Here is an 18,322-nt window from a genome sequence, read left to right as displayed (position 1 = left end):
GTATGCGATACCCCAGCTGAGGCTGGGTGAATCCATTGCAATAAATTTAGTAAAAAATTAAAAATAATAATAAATAATTACTATTTTTTATTACGGGAGATTCGAAAGAGATGGAGTTAGATAGTTCTCAGCAGTGGCAGATGACAGAACAAGGAGCAACGGTCTCAAGTTGCAGCAAGGGAAGTTTAGGTTAGATACTGGGAAGAATTTTCTCACTAGGAGGGTAGTAAAACACTGCAACAGGTTACCCAGAGAGGTGGTGGAAGTGCTGTCCTTGGAGGTTTTCACAACATGGCTAGAAAAAGCTTTGTTTGGGATGATCTAGTTGGGGTTGGTCCTGCTTTGAGCAGGGGGTTGGACTAGATGACTTCCTGAGTTCCCTTCCAAACCTAACTTACTATGATTCAATGATTCTACCATAAAGCAGTATGGGATTTGACCTACAGGGTGCAGTGGTTTCTTTTGTTTTATGACTGGGGAACAAGGTATGTTTTGTACATGTTCTTCTGTGGAATGGACATAACACATTACTGAGAAGATGTCTTATTAATCTAAATTTACCACTTAAAGTCTATATGACTCACTGAAATAACAATAATTACACTTTAATAGATGCACCAACATTTGTTTGTATGTTTTGTCCTAACAAACAGAAAGAAATGGAGCAAATGCTGTCTGCCTGTAGAAAGTTAAAATAGTTACAAGGGGACTAACAATATTTCTTTAGTTGTTTGACCTATAAACAGCTTCCATCTTTCTAGATTAGTGTGTTTTGTATTTCTGTAGTTTCTTTCATGTGGGAGTGTGAAGAATGACTCAATAACCAAAGTGAAGAAGTGTCAGTGCCACATGGCATGCTGGAAATAGGAAGTAATTTATTCACGTCCATCTAAAGTGCCACATTTGCCTCAGCTGTCCACTACAGGTGACAGCAAAGAGGAATTAAAATTGACAGTTAAAATGAGTGTGAAAGGGTACAATTGTATTTCTACAGCATGTTTTTTTTTTCAGAAGCTGCAGTCTTTTTTCAGAAAGACCCACTGTGGTGACACTGCAAGGTTGTGACTTTGTAGCTTTTGATTATGCCACAGTGGTTTGGTTGACAGCCATTATCTGTAGCTCACTGGGTATCAGCACGGAAGTTTAATGCTGCACTTTGCAGCATTCACTTTTATTCTCTGCCTGCAGGTCCCCTAGAGAGTGTTTGTTTTCTGTTTTTTGTTTTCAGCAGTTACAGGCAGGGATACCACAGCTCCTCAAGGAGACATACTGGAGCAGGGGCCAGGGAGGATTATGTAGGAGCAGCTCCTCTGTGAAGCCAAAGTTTCCCTTGGGTAACCATGCTTGACACCCAACCCCCTTCATATGAGGAATTTATGGGAAGCTTCCTTATTTCCCCTCCCATGTTTTTTACCACAACAAAGTCTGAAAGGGACGATGTTTATTTGTACAATTAGACTCCATAATATTTTAGAATAAATCATCATCCCATGGGTGCCCTGTGAACTGCCAATTTGTGATATCTCCAGTCAAACAACATAACAGCAAGAAAAGTTGGGTCAAGGATGTAAGTCTGGACATGATTCTAATCCTGAATACAAGTATATCAGGAATAATTCCATTGAAGTCAAGAGGGAAACACTTACTTAAAGCTGGAGATCAGAATAGTGTCTTTTGATTTTAATTGAGCCCATGGTTTGCATTTGTCACACTCTGTATTGCACCTGCCTCTCTGATTATATCTTTGCATTCTCCCCCTAGGATTTTACCTTCAAACTTGTAAAACGTGCAGTCTACAATCTGTTTTGAGTTTTTCTCTTCTGACTCTATCCTACATTGATTTCTGTCCTCACCATTCCAGAAAAACTTCTCGTGTTAAGGTCTCTAATGAATTCTTCCTGGTCAGATATGGATGCCTCTGCTTCATCCTTTTTCTTTTTAATTTCACTGCTTCATTTAATATTGATGACTTCTTCCTCTTGGTTGAGCTTTTTTTTTGTCTCTTACCTTACTGTGGAAGGAGAACCGCAAAAGAACAGAATCACATGTACTATAATTGTCTGTACTTGTAGAGTGTCTTTTGATAGATTAACTTCTTGCCTGCTGTCACTTGCCATGGTCCCAAATGGCTCTGCCTTTGGATGTATTCTTTTCACTGGCTGCTCCCTACCACCATCTAACTTCTTCCACTTGCATAATTTTAACCACCACTCTTGTACGTGAGGAGTAGTCACAGAATTACCTTTCTATTTTTGACCTGTCTTCTTCCTCTCCTGTCCTACAACTCAACTTCCTGAATTCCCCACCTCCATTAAAACAAACTCCTGATTTTACCTTATGTGATAAGGGGAGATTTATGAAAATAGATGCCATATTTAGCTAACTTCCAAAGACAACATAGAGGAAATGGGCCCTCAGGAACATTGTGAAGAAAAGATGATAACAGCTTTGTGGATCATCTCAAGAGGTCCATCCAGTGCATGGGGATGTGGAGGGAGAAGGTAGTTTTTGGAGAAGTACTGGAGAAGTTTTGGTTGCTGGAAAAATGAACAAACAAAGCCTGGCATCCTTTACAGAGTAGAAGGATGGTGAGGCTTCATGATAAGACAAGTCAGAGGAGCAGAGAGACTGTAGAACTCTGAACAACTGCACGAATTAGGACAGACTCCTATGCTGTTATGAAAATATGGGGTTCATTGGTAACTACGGTGTAACTGTTTTGTCATTATAGAAATTCAAATATAGCAAAACTGTCCACGGCATCAATGTGAGATTGATCAGACATGCAGCAGATTGGAATGTGTTTGTTCAGCATTTTATCTTAAAGACAATATCAAGAAACTTGGCCTTCATGCAGTAGAGGAGGGGAGTCTAGTGGAGGGAGACGAAGAGAGGGAAGGAGGTCATGATGATAAGAGGGCTAAAGAGGCTTTGTTGGGATGCGGGTGGGGGGCATAAGGACACTGAAATGACATTGAGAATTTTTCTTTGGCAAAGGAGAGAGGGAAGAATGACAGACAAAGAATCAAAGGGAGGAAAACCTAGTGTGTTGTCTTAAAAATATGGCTTGAATAGGCCATGTGCTTCTCCCTTCACATTCTGTCTCACTTAACAGTGAGAAGACTGTTTTTTCTCCAGTTTATGGTTTAGTTGGTAAGGCATCACTTTTAACTGAGTGATGTTTGTTTTACAGTTGACATCAACAAACAGGAGATGCTCCAGAAGAAGAAGAATGTTGTTTTGGTAGATGGTGTTTTTCTGAATGGTCCAATAGCAGATGCAAGAGCAGGAGAGAAATTTGTTGAAGATGCCTGTAAGATTATAATGGAAGAAGTGATACAGAAAGCTGCTGATGTAACAGAGAAGGTATGAGAGTCAGCATGAGAGTCTGTTGTTTATTGCTAATTAAATCTATTACCTTAGCTTTCCAAGATAGCTAAATTTTATTATGCTTAAATGCCATTGAACTTCCTTTTAGTGTGTTATCTGGCTCTGAAATAAACTATAACCTTCCAAATTAAAAACATAGCATATCATAAGACCTTTTAGTAACATAAATCAAAATGTGTGTCTACAAGAAACTGTTGTCTGCTTTACTTTGGAGAATCTAATTTGCTTTTTTGTCCTGGGGCCATGTTCACCCTTGAGTGCACACCTGGATGATATATACTTAGAGATATATCAATATACATTTGGTGCATCGCTGAGCCTAGAAGCACAGCTGTTCGACTGTAGGATTTTGTCTTGAAGGTTGGGGAGCATGGTACCACTGGAGTAGGGCAATGTTGCCAACTGATCTGAGATCCTGAGGATCCCTCTTATTGAAATGACTTGGGAAAGGTGTTGGATTGGCAAGCCTTCTCTGCTTTTGGGTATGTGCTCTTACAGCTCCAGGCCTCTGGAGATACTGAAAGTACTGGGATTGCACAAAAGTGACAGTAAACTGAATTTGCCCTGAAGAGTTGTTATATTTAGTGAAAATACACAGACCAAGCAATATAGCTTGGTCTTCAGATTCCAGGTTGAGTTTGCAGCTCCAGCAGTTCCAAAAACATGTTCTTTTTCTTTATTCCTTTTTTTCTTTTTTTTTTTTTTAACAGAGCATGTTTGGTCAGGTAGTCCCTGAGATGTAATAAAAATAGGATTAGATGAGGCCATTTTTACAATCACTTTTCAAGATAATATTCTACTTTTAAAGTGCAATTTTCTTACTTTGGAAAATATTACTGAAACTATTGCTGAGTTAGCAGCATAACACTTATCTTCCCTTCAGCTAACGTATTTTTGCTGGTATTCCCCCCCATAATTAGGTTTGTGAATGGCAGCCTCCTGAAAAACTGAAAAAACTTCTTGATCTGGAAATGAGGGATACTGGAGAACCTCACCAGCAGCTCTTGCAGCTTTGCCAGGATGTTATACGATACAGCGTCAAAACCAGTAGGAAATTTGATTTCTAATTATGTTATCTTGCTCCCCAAAACTATGAAGTCAGGATATTTTCTCCTAAAATTTGTTACTCTGCTGGAAACAAAATGACATTTTGCCAACATCAGCATTTTCTGCCTGCCTGTGACTACAAAAGCATTGGTTGTGCTACAGCTGTTCAAATAAATGCTGCCATAAGTAATTATTTTCTCCTTCATATCTAATCCTTATTGAAAAATGAGGTTATTATGCATACCCAAGACACCTGGATCTTCAGTGTGATCACATGGACTCCTGAGGGTTACCAAAATCTGTGAGATGTTTAAAAAAAATAATAATCCTGCAAGGGATTACTATTGATGCTATTGGGAAATTCTGCTATTCTAAAGTCTCCTGAAAGACACTTTTGGCCTCTAGACAGGTATGGAATAGGATATAAAAATTTACCAAATCAAGCAGAATAAGACTCTTTAACCCCAAGATCCCTGCGTAGGACTTCATGTTGTCTGATTGATTAGTAGTGATGTCAGAGTCACTGCCATCTACTGCAAATAAGGCAAAATTATTTCAGACGGTTGATAAGAAATTGACTGTGCTTACTGTGAACATGTTGCAAATGGGCCATTTGCAAAAAGAAAGTCAATCTTATTGCATGCTTTAAATCAAAGTTTAAATATAATCAGGTGACTGAGTATATACCAGCTGCTTAATGCATGGATACAAACCTAACCTGGAATATGATCCTGTTAGGTGCTCATAATCTCTTTATCAGATGCTAATCTGCTGACTGGACAAATATACTACTCTCTTCAAAGGAAGATGAGAATGCACAGCATCTTGGGGAAGGAATCCAGTACCTTGCAGAATTAGTCCTAAATAGTTAAGTTTAATGAAGATAATATTGCATTGTTAAATTTCAGCTGAAATAAATGAATAGCATCAGTTTTGGAAGTAGTACGATGTACTACAAGTCCAGATAAAATTTCAGAAGCATAGCCACCTGCTTATGCTGTATTTCAAAAAGTGTGAAGGGCATTTCACATAGCGACATTGCTTGCATAGGTCATGTTCCCTGCTAAAGACAATGTTGCTACAGAATAAAATAAAAAAGGGCACAGAAAGTAGCAGTGTGATCTGGAAGGTTTTGTGCAATATTAATATGCAGATACCATTTTAGAGTCAGTGGAAGATGTTCTCTCAATCCTCATTTTTGTTGTTCGTATTTACATTTTCAGTTACGCACAACCACCTTAGAAAAGAGTGTTAAATTTAAAAATATGATGCACAAATAAAATCTTGCAGAGGTTTCAGATTTAAGACTCCTACTCTGTTATAATTCTACCTTGTTTTGTAAATATCTACTTACAGTGCACTGAGTGAAAGTCAAGGTGATAGACCTGAGTCTGTATAAATTGCTTTTATCATCAGAAAAGTCAGAGCATTTTAATTTAATATTTCAGCATTTCAAAGTCATATCACCTTAAAGCAGTAAGTTACAAAATCATTTGTCTTTTTTTCTAATATTTCTCAGAAAATGCAGGAAAAGGAAGGAGATATTATGCTTTAAAAAAAATAACAGGGAAAAGAAAATCTTTTATTTCACATTTCCCCTCCTGTTTGGAAAAAGGGTATGCCCTTTTTCCAAGGAGGAAAAAAAGGAAAAAAGAGGAAAGCAAACTAGATAAATATAATGTAATCAGTTCACTGAGGCCAAATCTTGTTTGCTTCATTTGCATGACTAGTTCCAACTTGCATTAGTTTCATGAGTATGAGGAGTGGCAAAGGCTAGAGAAACAGTATGGGTTGGTCATATCTTAAATAAATAAATTTAAGCACAGGGGGCAATTAAGAATGAGATTTAGGAAGCAAAAGGCTGACTATTCAACACCCAGCTCACAAGATCAGGCCCTCTCGTGAAGGAGGTCAGCATGAGGCTTCTGCAGTACCAGCATGTTAAGCTGTTTTGGGACTTGATCTCAGTTGTCAGTTTTGCCCCTTGTGAAAACATTAGTTAAATTGGGAAGAAGGGGGAGAGTTCTACAAATACTATGAGGATAATAGAATAGAACTTTGTTTGTTCCTGTAGCATATTTTAACCTATGCACCTACATTCTTGTGGTTAGTAGAGAGAGGCTGTAATATATGTATTTTCACATGTGCTGAAATACTTTAATTTTTTTTTTTGCATTTTCAGATCACCCAAGATTTTTCAACCAGTTGTACGCTGGCATTGATTATTACTCTTTAGTTGCTCGTTTTATTACTGAAGCACTAAATCCAAGTGTGTAAGTGAATCTGTCATGTAACTGTTAACTCTAGAATGCTGTTTTAAAATTTCAGAATGTCTTTACTTTGAATTCCTTCTTCAGTAAGAGGATTTGAAAGAGCTCCCCTTTGCAGGAACAAGGGGGAGGGCGCATCTTGCAAGAACCTGGGGAGATAACATAGTGTCTTGGCAATATAAGGCTTCAGATATGTGGGTAGACTCGTGGGGCACATCCAGATAAGAATGGTCGTGCCGTATGTGGTGCCACAAACACGTTTACAGCACCACATACCACACAGTCTCGTGTTCTCCGCGCTGCAAGGGCATGCTGCCCAAGCATGCACTGTTCTGTTTTTTTCTCTGTGGGTTTTTTTTTTACCCCTAAGGGTAAAAAAAAAAAAAAATTGCCAAGGAAAAAAAACTGGATCAGAGCACACTTGGGCAGTGTGTGCTGCTGAAAAGTGAAGCTGGGCTGCCCAGAGCCACGCTGCAGCTGCTGGCCAGGCTCTGCCAGGCAGGATTGCCGCAGCTGCAGCCCTGTGCTGGCCCCAGCCTCCCCTACCACCCCCGGGACTTAACTTGCCAAGCACCAAAGTGCGTGTGGCACGGGCGTTCCCTGAGGATAAGTAGCGATGGTACAAGGTGCACTGCTGCTAGTTGTTCCCAGGGAACCAAATGTCAGTGCTAGTCTGGACACACCCATGGAGCTCTTTTCACTTTATGGGCCTAGATTTGCTGAATCTGAGTCTAGTCCCTGCCCATTCTTTTTATTTTATTTTATTTTATTTTTGTCCTGTTTAAGGAAGAATAGGTATGAACCAGAGGTTGGACCTGATGACCTCCTGCTGTTCCTTCTAACCCTAATTTTCTTTGATTTTATTAATAACATAAATAAATAAAAAGAAGGAAGATTTGCATTAAAACTAAACTGATACAGATATAACTTTGTTCTCTGAAACAACTTATGCAGACCTGAACTTAAGTGGTTACTTATCTGGGCAGGCAGCAATTTGCCAATAGTTACAAATGCAAAACCAGAAGCATAATTTGCACGTAAGGGGTAACATTCCACAGTAGCGTAGTGCTTTAACTATTGTTCACTTAACATGAGCCACATGACTAACATTCTTGTGTGCACTGTTTGAAAATATAAAGTTCAATATGATATTGCTGTTAGGAACAGAGGACTTTAATCCAGTATCCTGCTGGCAATGGCTAGCATTGGATGCTTCACAAGAAGATGCAAGAAGTCTCACAGAAGGTAAATATTGGGCGGTATTAGGAATTAGGAAGCATGTAACAGGTAGATATTGGCTTAAACTTTAAAGCATGAAGTTTTAGCTGCTTCAGCTATTTTTAGAACTTATAAATCTGGAGACTTTTGTTCATATAAACGTGCAATCCTTCTTTGAATCTTGAGAAATTCTTGGCCTTAACAATATCCTGTGGCAATAAGTTCTGCAGTGTGTTGCTAATCATGATATGCTTGTATTTATGCAGATATACGTATGAGGTATCACCTGTGTTTTTGTTAGTAGAAGAAGCAATCCTGAAGAAAATGATTGAATTTATAGGCTGGAATGAAGGTGATGGCATATTTAATCCAGGTAAGAAAACTTTTCATCTTCAGGCTTCCAAACTAATTTACAGGAGCTGCAGGAAACTAGTGATTAAATATTTAGTGAGTAATTCACTCATGCCTAACATCTTTGAAAGTCATATGATTTGGGCATTTAATAAAGCTATTTCATCTAGGTTTATCTTGTATGTTTCTAGACCATATTAATTATTCTGTAGTCACATAAAATAAAACAGTTCTCTGAAGTATTAAGAAAACTATATACTGAATTAAATAATTGATTCTAGTACCTGTGGACTCAGAGCTTATTGTGTTCTTACTAATGCCAACTGTCACACTTTTCTTGACTTGAGTGAGGCATAGAGTAAGGCTGTATGGAAGCATGAGAACGAACTAATTAACTGAAACTGAAATCGGAGTGGGCCTGGACCCTTAAAAGGGTCACGTCTATCTTTCAAACAGTGCCCAAAGGTATGTGGATGCTTTACCAGGTGGTTTATGTAGCAATGCATCAATAAATGACTTGGTGGTTGTGCACTAGGAGTATTGGAGGCTGAATGGGACCTCCTGGACAGTGACTCCAGTCTCCTGCATTTGCAGGCAACCATTTGTTGGTCAGATCATGTAAATCACCCAGAGCCCCACTGTAGGAAGAAATAGTGTGAGGTGTTTGTGAGAGGTCTGTATGTGTCACAGCATTCTTGAATGCTTCAACTTTGCTGCTCTGAAGGGTGCACACTTTGGGATTGGGTGTCTTGTTAGAAGTGTGGGGTGGAAGCACAGGGACCATGATTAGGATATGTCCTTGTGGCCCTGATCCATCCACCCAAGATGGCTAGGCACAAAATAGCTCTGTATTGCACATCTTCATGTCTGTGTTCTATGTCTCTGTACCTGTCATCTTTTGAGAGCTATTCAGGGTTACTTTTTTCTTCTGGCCAGAAGCCTTGTAACAGCTGTGGATGGAAAGTAATCGCTGGTCTGAGAGGGTGTGCCTATTATTTAACATGGTGGGATGTTAGTATTGATCTTAGTGGGAGTGGCTTGAGCAAACCCCTTTTGCTGTGATAATACTCTGAAATGGTAGGAGCTGGCAGATCATGACATTGTTTTTAGTTATATTTTTATAGACTTTATTTTAATACTTTAAAGCAGCATTCTGTTACATTACATTTCTGCTACAGATACATGGAGAGAATGGAACATAACAAATATTAGACCCTGAAAATCCACAGATTTCTGTGGTTACTCATAGGTGGAGGGAGAAAATTTTTTTGGGAGTGCTGAGTGGGGGCCCTGTCTGGGCTGGCTCATGGGGCAATCAGAGCCCAGTGCCTCCTCCAGAGGCAGGGGCAGTCCTGGTGAGCTAAGGAGTGTGTGTGTGTGTGGGGGGGAGGGGATGGACATGTGTGCCTCCGATCATTGCACAGGGTAGGGGTGGGCCACAGGTGGGCTCAGCTTCTGCTCTGTGTGTCCACACCTTGCTACCACCTCGCTGCTGGAGCTGCCCTATCCGCGGTGGCAGGGAATAGCAGGCCTGTTCACTGCTGTGCCCTGTTGCCCTGCTCTCCTTCCCCACGACCTGGCGTGGCAGGTAGCAGAGAAGCTGCATGGGGATCTCTTCACCCATCACTGCTTGCTGCACGCTGCTCCAGCGACGTGCCTCCTGCTTCTGCTGCTGGTTTGAGGGGTTCAGCCCCGCGCTGCTGCCCTCACTGCAGCCCTTTGTGCAGGCGGCCTGCTTTTCCCTGCCACCCTTCTTTCCTCCCCCATGACCCGGTGTAGCAGGGAGCAGAGAAGCTGAGTGGGGATCTCCTTGCCTGCTGCCGCTCACCCTGCACTGCCCCTCCTGTGCATGGGGCTGCACAGGGAGCAGCGGCCCTCCCCTTCCCCTGGACGAGCCACCCACGGCCCTGTTTTGCTCCCTGATAGGGTCCTGCAGCGCCAAGCTGCAAGCACTGCCTGGCTGGGCAGCAGACCCAGCCCTGCCCAGCTCCCTCCCTACAGGGGCCTCAATTCCCCTCTCCCCACACTTACTGGTTCATCCACAGGTGCGGGTGGGTGGCTTCTGCTGCTGCCAGTCTCAGATGGTCCCACAACCCAGCCCGGACATGGCCCCATTCAAGTCCCTAACCCCATTTTCCCCATAAGCCTCTGGTTTTACAAACTGCGGTTTTGCCAACCACAGGAATCTCCAGGAACCTAACCCCCATGGTTGGTGAAAGAAACCTGTAAATGAATCATGTCTTCATATTCTAGCTTTACATAAAGTTGACTTATATCCATATTGCATGTTACACTTAGCATGTGTTAAACATACTTAAAACGCGAGCTGTTAAAAAGCAAAGGTCTCCCCCTGCACCAGCAATATGGTAGGATGGGATCTGGTGCAGTATCCCAGCAATTGTGCTTCTGCTATGCCACACATGAATGACAGGAAGCACAATTTTGGGATCCAGCATCAGATCCCATTGCACTTTAACATCTGTCAGGGGCCTCAGCCAGTTTTGCATTTTAGAGAGAGTAGTAAACTTTTACTGTGTGACTGGTCAGAACAGTTCTAACTTTCAATACCTCACAAATTTAACACGTACTAAGTATCTTGTGTGTCAAGGCCCTGAGACCAATGTAATCTTTATTAAAATATGTACTACCCATGTCCTCAAATTTTGTGTCCTACTCTTTCCCCTCCACCCCAATTCTTTCTTTTTATTTACTGTCCTACCTAAATGGTTTTGGTTTTGGCTGCCAGATCACTTCTGTCACTCCATGATGTATCAACAAGGTTGAGAGCAGCAGAGACCGTCAAGTTTTAACACACCCTCACTGTAGAATAAGGAGAGCTGATGGTAGGCATTCTTTATGAGGACTGCTTGGTTTTGGTGCTACTCATTCCCTTCTTTGCTTCATCCAGGAGATCCCAGATCTTTCATATCCCAGGCATGTCCAAAACCCATTTTTCTTTTTTCATCTCTAGACTATTGAGGATGAATTAGGCTAAAATGTATATATTTATTGGCTAATTTATGTTTTTGATTCCTGGTGTAGGCACCCAGGACACAGGCTGGATATCAGGAATATAATAAATGAGGTATTTTATGTGCTTACTTTCCAGGTGGCTCTGTTTCTAATATGTATGCTATGAACTTGGCTAGATATAAATATTGTCCTGAAATAAAGGAAAAAGGACTTTCAGGACTGCCCAGATTGGTCCTGTTTACTTCAGAAGAGGTAAGAAAGAGAAAAACTGCCTTGTCTTTGTTGTAGAAAACTTTCTTTTTTGGCAGATGCTGCAAAAATTGTACTGTTTGACTTATATGCTTAATGATGCACCTAGCAGAAATAAACCTGTCACCCACATACATTGTGAAATAGGGTGACCATCTGAGAATGGGAGGCAGTGAATTTCCTCAGTGCATGGAAACTATCAGAGGTCCGATGAAGGTAGCTCTTATCCTTCTTGTCCATGAGAGCCTCTGATGTAGGAAGAAAAAAGGTTTGTTTGAGGACTGTGGTGGAACAGAGCCCTGCTACAATTGGGATCAGATTGTATTCTACCTAGAAGACATGTGGATGGATTTAGGCTCCTAGACTCGAGTCCCATGCAAAAGGTGGCCGGTTTGTTCTCCACCTTGTTACTTTTTTGTAGTTCAGTTTTAAGGGCCAGATGATAGTGTATTATAAAAGCAGGTGCATTAGTGGATATTCAGGGACATGAACAGGGTGGAATAGAATTACATTTAGGTGCTCATCAGAATCCATTTAGATACCCAATAGGTGGAAAAGAACGTGCCCCTTAGTTTCCAACAGGTATAAGACCCAAGTGGGACTTTGCATCAGTTGTCTACAGCTGTAACTTATACTGAGGCTATCAAATAGATACCTGCTGTGGCTACTCACCATTGTGTCACCTTCAGCACAAGGAATCTCAGCAAAAATCAGTAACTGCACTCTCTAAACAACTCTTCTTTTAAATTATCTAACAACACTTGTTTAAAACAAAACCTATTCAAAACCCGGGTGGGAAATGGGGTTGGAAGGATGTCCATTGGTGCTAATCCTCCTTCAGAGCTTCATCCTTTCATTGGAACTCTCATTTACCTCTCTGCCTGTGATACTGTTTCACATTCACAACACTTCAAATAAACAATGACTTTTTTTTTGGAAACTAGACCAGCATAGGAAGTGTTGTTACTTGGTGTCTAGAGATCCTAGTGGATATCAGGGCTCCATTGCGCTAAAAAACATACAAATACCCAGTTATAATACAATCCCTAGTCTTAAGCATTTATGTTTTCAAAGAGCTTATGTTCTAAACCAGGGTCCTTAACCCCTGACTCATGGGCCAGATCAGTCGCCTGATACTGGATCATCTAGCCTGCAGGGCTGCCCATTGCTTTGTTGGGAGTCCCGTGGGCTGTGGCTCTGCGTACTGGATCAGATGTGCAGGGCAGCACCAGGCCAGGCAGAGATGACTTGGGGCCTCAGGGCCGGATCTTGGTGTATGGGGCTGGTCAGAGGTTGTACGGGCCCCGATTCCAACACACAGGTTCCTATCCAGTCCATGGACTGGCCCTGTGTCATCCATTTGCCCTATGGGGCCAAAACTTTGAGCACCACTGCTTTAATTGGACAAAAAGAAAGGTTCCAGAGGTGGAGATCTGGGCACAAGAAGATTGTGATTTGCCCAAGACAGCAGAAAAATGCTATAATAGAGCCAGAAATGGAAGTCGGTTGTCCTCGGTAGAGTTGGGTGATTTTTTTTTTCCCTACAAAAAAAAATCTAAATGCAGCTACTGGTCAACCAATCATGTACAAATTCACTTTGAGTTTGTCAGCTTTGTTTCATTTGTTAGGGTGGGAGGAACTGGAAAAGAACTAAATAATTTTGCTTTAGTGTTTTTTAAATTAAATCATTCAATTTTTTGTAAATGTTATTTCATTTTATATAGAAATTTACCTAAATGTAATTGTAAGAATGGTAACCTGAAAATTAAACAAGAAAGATTTAACATTTTATTTGACCTGAAATTGATTTGTTTTGGCTTTGTTTCAGCAGGGAAATTGGGAAAAATACACTTTGGACCGACCTGAAACAAATTTTTTTAAGAGTTTATTTTGCTCAGTAGATGAACAGAAGCAACTCTTTATTTACACAGTTCTTGTCCTGAATTCCAGTGTAGTCCCTTATCCACAAGACCAGTTTCCTTCACTCTTTACTACCCTTCTTTAGTTCACATTCATTAATACACTTAATAAACTAAAGAGTTATGGTCTAGGTAGAACTCCTATAATGTGGATACATAACTGGCTGGATGATCATATTAAAAAAGTAGTTACTGATAGCTCAATATCTAATTGGGAAAAGGTTTTGAGGGGGTTCACCATTAGTCTGTCCTGGGTCCTGTATTGCTTCACATTTTTAACAGTGATTTGGAAGATGGTATTGAGTGCACAATTAGCAAATTTGAAGAGGGCACCACAGTGGGTGGAGTTGCTGACATCCTGGTGGGCAAGTTGAAGATTTAGAATGAACTTGAAAAATGGAAGAAATGATCCAAAATTAATTGAATGAAATTCAGTAAGAACCAGTGCAGAGTGCTGTATTTGGGGCAGAATAATTGCATGCACAGCTTCAGATTGGGAAATGACTGGTTAGGTTGGAATGTCACCTGCATGGTTATGAAGAGGATGGTGATAGACCACACTCTGTGGCTGCAGGGGACTTGACAGGAAAAGTTTAGGTTGAATATTAGGAAAAACTGTCTCACTCTGAGGGTGTTTAAGCACTGGAACAAGCAATCCTACATAGGTTATGGAATCTCCATCCTTGGAAGTTTTTAAAAATGGTGTAGACAAACACTTGCCTAAAATGATTTAGATGAAGATGAACATGGCTTGAATAGGGAGGTGAACTGGGTTATCCCATTGTCTCTTCCAGCCTTACTTGTTTATGATTCTATGGAATTTGTTATGTCTATTTTTAAATAGTTCTTCTTAGATATGATCAGTTACTGAGACTATATTAAAAACTGTTCATAATCAAGAAGCTGATGCACTCTATTGTCAAGTTTCCACGATCTGTTTGTTCCGATTTCTATTTTATGACTTTGTTTTGGGATAATACTTGGAGGTAGTGGCCTATTATGCAAGGCAACATGCAATAAAACAATAAGGAAATGGTCCTGAAGCTTTGGCAGTCTACATATAATAAAAACAATAAAGGAATGAAGCAATAAAGTGTGTTTTACATAGGAAGACAGTGAGATCATAGAGAATCATAGAGAAGCAGGGCTGGAAGGGACCTCCAGAAGTCACCTAGTTCAACTCCCTGTCTGACGCAGGGCCAACATACTGGTCAGCATGATAAGCAAGGGTCGGAGTATGCTATCTGCCAGTCATCCCTCATTTTAGGACTTGGTCTGTATATCGTGTCTCACATTGCAACTCCGGCAATACGATATGGTCTGTGAATATTCAGTAGGGGGGTTCTTAGGCTGCTTCTCAGAAGCATATTGATCTTATTCTTCAGAAGTTGTTCTGTAGTAAGGTAAAAGATATTTTAGATAAAATGAGCTCTAACTCAAGAGGAACAAAAATTCATAGATGTTTAAAATTATGATAATTTATGGAGGATATTTTCTTCTTCCTATTAGTGAATTCTTTTGCTGGACATTTCCTCAATGACACTCGAGATAGCTGTATTCCTGTTGTCTGACTGATGCTTCTGAATCTGTAGCACCAAGCTGAGCACAACACAACCTGTATCAATAGACACACATTTATCACTTTTTTCCTTCTCATTTTATTTCTGTCTCATCTGGGCTTTGTTCTGGAATGAGAACTATCGTTGCAGTGGCTGGGAAGATAAGAATTCAGGGAAGCTGAGAATAGAGGGGGAAAGGAAATGCATTGGGTAATTGCAATGAATTCCCCAATGCTAGTTGTTTGTAGAGTAATGAAATGGAAATGAAACTTCTCACAAATGTGACTTGATCATGCATGTAAATAAGTGTAGGAACACAATAAAACCCATGCCTCTGATCCCTATGGAGATTACATTAGGTACAATGAAAAGTAAAGTAGTCTGATAATAACATAATTGCTTTACGCACTCAGGTTTCTAGAAAACTTTTCAAAACAAAGAAAATATGAACTTATATTCTGTCTTAATGAGTGCAGGATAAGGTAACATTGTGTTCTGAAATAATTTAAAAAATTCTGAGTTCCCCTTACCCTAGTCAAAATAATCTTCCGCCTTCATCTTAATGCACTGCTATTTCAGTTAGGTCTTATGCTGAGTGTGTGTTTTATTTTTTCAGCCTGAATGGTTACAGATATAATGAGATATAATATACCCTCAGAAGAAAATTGCAAAACTCTAGCAACAGAACCTTCAACTGTTATTATTTTTAAGTATTATTTATGTAAAACAACCTGGATACAAATTGAAATTTTGCTCAGAATATTTATTTATCATTACTTCACATGGCAACTCTGGGCACTGTGATAAATGGATTAAAACTCTGTCTCAGCTGTAACTTCTCCAGGTACCTTTTGCATCTTTTGCTTAAAGTGGTGCTGTGTAATGTAGTATATTAGTGCTTATTGCAAATAGCAAGAGAGATCCTGTTGTCTTTCTACAGCAATATATTTGGGAAATTACTTTTTTTTCTTTTATTCCAATACCAGAAGCACATCTAAAACAATGTCTCAGCACAACTCTTTTCCACTCTCTTGTTCAGCTGCCTCCACACTGAAAGCTTATATTTGCAGTTACTGAAGTCTGAGGCAAAGCTTCCATTGCCGCGAGTGGAAGCAAATGTAAAGTCCAGAACCAACATGTCTACAAGTTGCATTCTTTTGGCATTTAGTCAGTTCCCCTTTCTGGGTCCCATTTTATAAGGTCAAGCCTTTCTTGGCTTTTTCCCTCTACTCCCATACAATATTTCACAGTAAGATTTATAATTTCGTTATCTCCTTTTTGTCTACTGACCTAGAGAATTGCAGATCCATTTCTTTCTGTCTGAAGTGATTTGATTATTCAAATGGCTCCCTGTCACACTTTTTATTTGAACCTAATGGATAAAAGTCAGCAACAGAGGCTATCTTTTTTACTTTAAATTATTCACAAGTCAATTAAAACTCTGTTACCAGAGTCCAGATCTCCAGTGAAAAACACACTGCAGCTCTACAAACATATTACAAGTTATTGTTGTAACATTAGATTAATTATACACCTATGTATACTATTATTCTCTTAATAATCTAAATGAATGAGTCATAAAGGCTTTGTGAATGTGTCATGTTAGAAAATTAAACGTTTTTAAGATTGGCTGATATTAGCTGATAGTATTTTAGTAGGCATTGATTTAAAAAGCGGGGGGGAACCCTTTTGTCAAAAAGAAGAAAAGGTCTTTTGAGATGATCCATCTCATCAAAATAACCATGACAGGTTTGAATACCCTTAATATATTCATACCCACACATTAAAATGCTGCACATTTTTCATAATTATGTTCCTCTCTAACTGCATTTGTATGAACTTACTGGAAGAAAACAGAATTAATTAACCACCTGGCTTCACCTCCTATATGAAAAGTAATGATTCTAGACATCTTCAGGGTTGTTGGAATGAATGTTATTTTAACCCCTAAATAGTAACATAAAAATTTTTTTCTATTCTCTGAAGAAAGAAATGCGAAGCCAACCTTTTGAAGGCTTTATCCTGCAATATGCTGAACTCTCCTAAGAGATGCTAGGTGTACTATGTACCTTCTAACTTCCCCAAGAGGTTCCATCAGCATCTTGCAGTTTGTTCTCAGCGCCTTGCAGCATATCACCCTTATTAGCTGGAAGTTAATTCAGATAAAGATATGCATTGAATTTAAAGTCCAGTAAGTAACTTCTAGAGGTTAATTTAAGTGAAACTGGAACAACACATTCTTACTTTGGAATAAGAATGTCCACAGAGTGTGCTTGGGTCTAAGTCATAAAGACAGTGTTAGAAATATGGTGAAATGTGATGTTAGCATTTGCATTAGACTATGCAAAGCATAGTGTAGCAATTTGGAGCTTGATTTTTATCACACTGGCCAAATTTACCCCATTGTGGTCATGGAAATACCCTTTTTAAGGAGACATGACGCAGGTAAAGTGGGGTAAAATGGCCTTTGTATACATTTTACATTATATAAAGGAGTCTAATGTAAGTAAGAATCAGGATGAGTTTGTGTTCTTGTGTAAAAATATTAAGATTAGATCTGATTAGGAGTTTTCCAATTGAACAAGTGTTTTTTTCTAGGGAAAAAATTTAGACTTGTCAAAACTGATTGTATTTTGCAAAAAAAATATTGTCTTCTATAGGTATCTGATGAAATACTGGGGAGAGGTGGTGGGGCTTGCCAGAATCTTGACAGCTTCCAGGGCTTTCAGGTTCTGCAACACCCCAGCTAAAACAGTTTAGTCTTTGCCATATGTGGAGCTGTGAGGCCAACAGAAGCCTTAACATTGTCTGGAATGGCATACTTCTTGCCATTGTTGGAATTCTGTCTAACTTGGAGGGACACTAGATCACATGCTCTCTTTTGAGGTACATGAGAAGACAAAAGGCAAAATTCATACCTAAACGTACTTTTTTGGGAATCTTGCAAACTGAAAGTGGAGAGTCAGCAACACTAAGAGCTACTGCACTTGCCCTTTTCTATTTGGTAACTGAATATACATGTCTGATGTGGAAAAGATCCTTGCTCAAAGCAGGACCATCCCCAAGAATCATTCCAGCCAAGGCTTTGTCTAGCTGGGTCTTAAAAACCTCTGAGAATGGAGATTGCACCACCTCTCTGGGTAACCTGTTCCAGTGCTTCACTACCCTCCTGGTGATAAAGTTCTTCCTAATATCTAACTTAAACTTCCCTTACTGCATCTTGAGACCACTGCTCCTTGTTTAGTCATCTGCCACCACTGGGAACAGTTTAACTCCATCTTCTTTGGAACCCCCCTTCAGGTAGTTGAACGTTTTTATTAAATCCCCCCTCAATTGTCTCTTCTCC

At 39.9% G+C, this 18,322-nt stretch overlaps 1 protein-coding gene across 2 annotated transcripts in view; it reads left to right on the top strand.

The window, feature by feature from the left end:
* GADL1 (glutamate decarboxylase like 1) overlaps positions 1–18,322 on the top strand; it is a 193,213-nt gene that overhangs the window by 34,599 nt on the left and 140,292 nt on the right. For both annotated transcript variants that reach the window (XM_019508790.1, XM_019508789.1), the window contains exons 2-6: positions 3,194–3,366; positions 4,311–4,437; positions 6,620–6,710; positions 8,192–8,298; positions 11,386–11,501. In XM_019508790.1, coding sequence (XP_019364335.1) covers positions 3,194–3,366; positions 4,311–4,437; positions 6,620–6,710; positions 8,192–8,298; positions 11,386–11,501 — 614 coding nt within the window. The remainder of the gene's footprint in view (positions 1–3,193; positions 3,367–4,310; positions 4,438–6,619; positions 6,711–8,191; positions 8,299–11,385; positions 11,502–18,322) is intronic.

Source organism: Gavialis gangeticus, unplaced genomic scaffold (genome assembly GCF_001723915.1).
Source record: "Gavialis gangeticus isolate Ggan-Ray unplaced genomic scaffold, GavGan_comp1, whole genome shotgun sequence".
NCBI classification, from domain to species: domain Eukaryota; kingdom Metazoa; phylum Chordata; order Crocodylia; family Gavialidae; genus Gavialis; species Gavialis gangeticus.
This window is presented reverse-complemented; position numbering and strand designations above follow the sequence as displayed.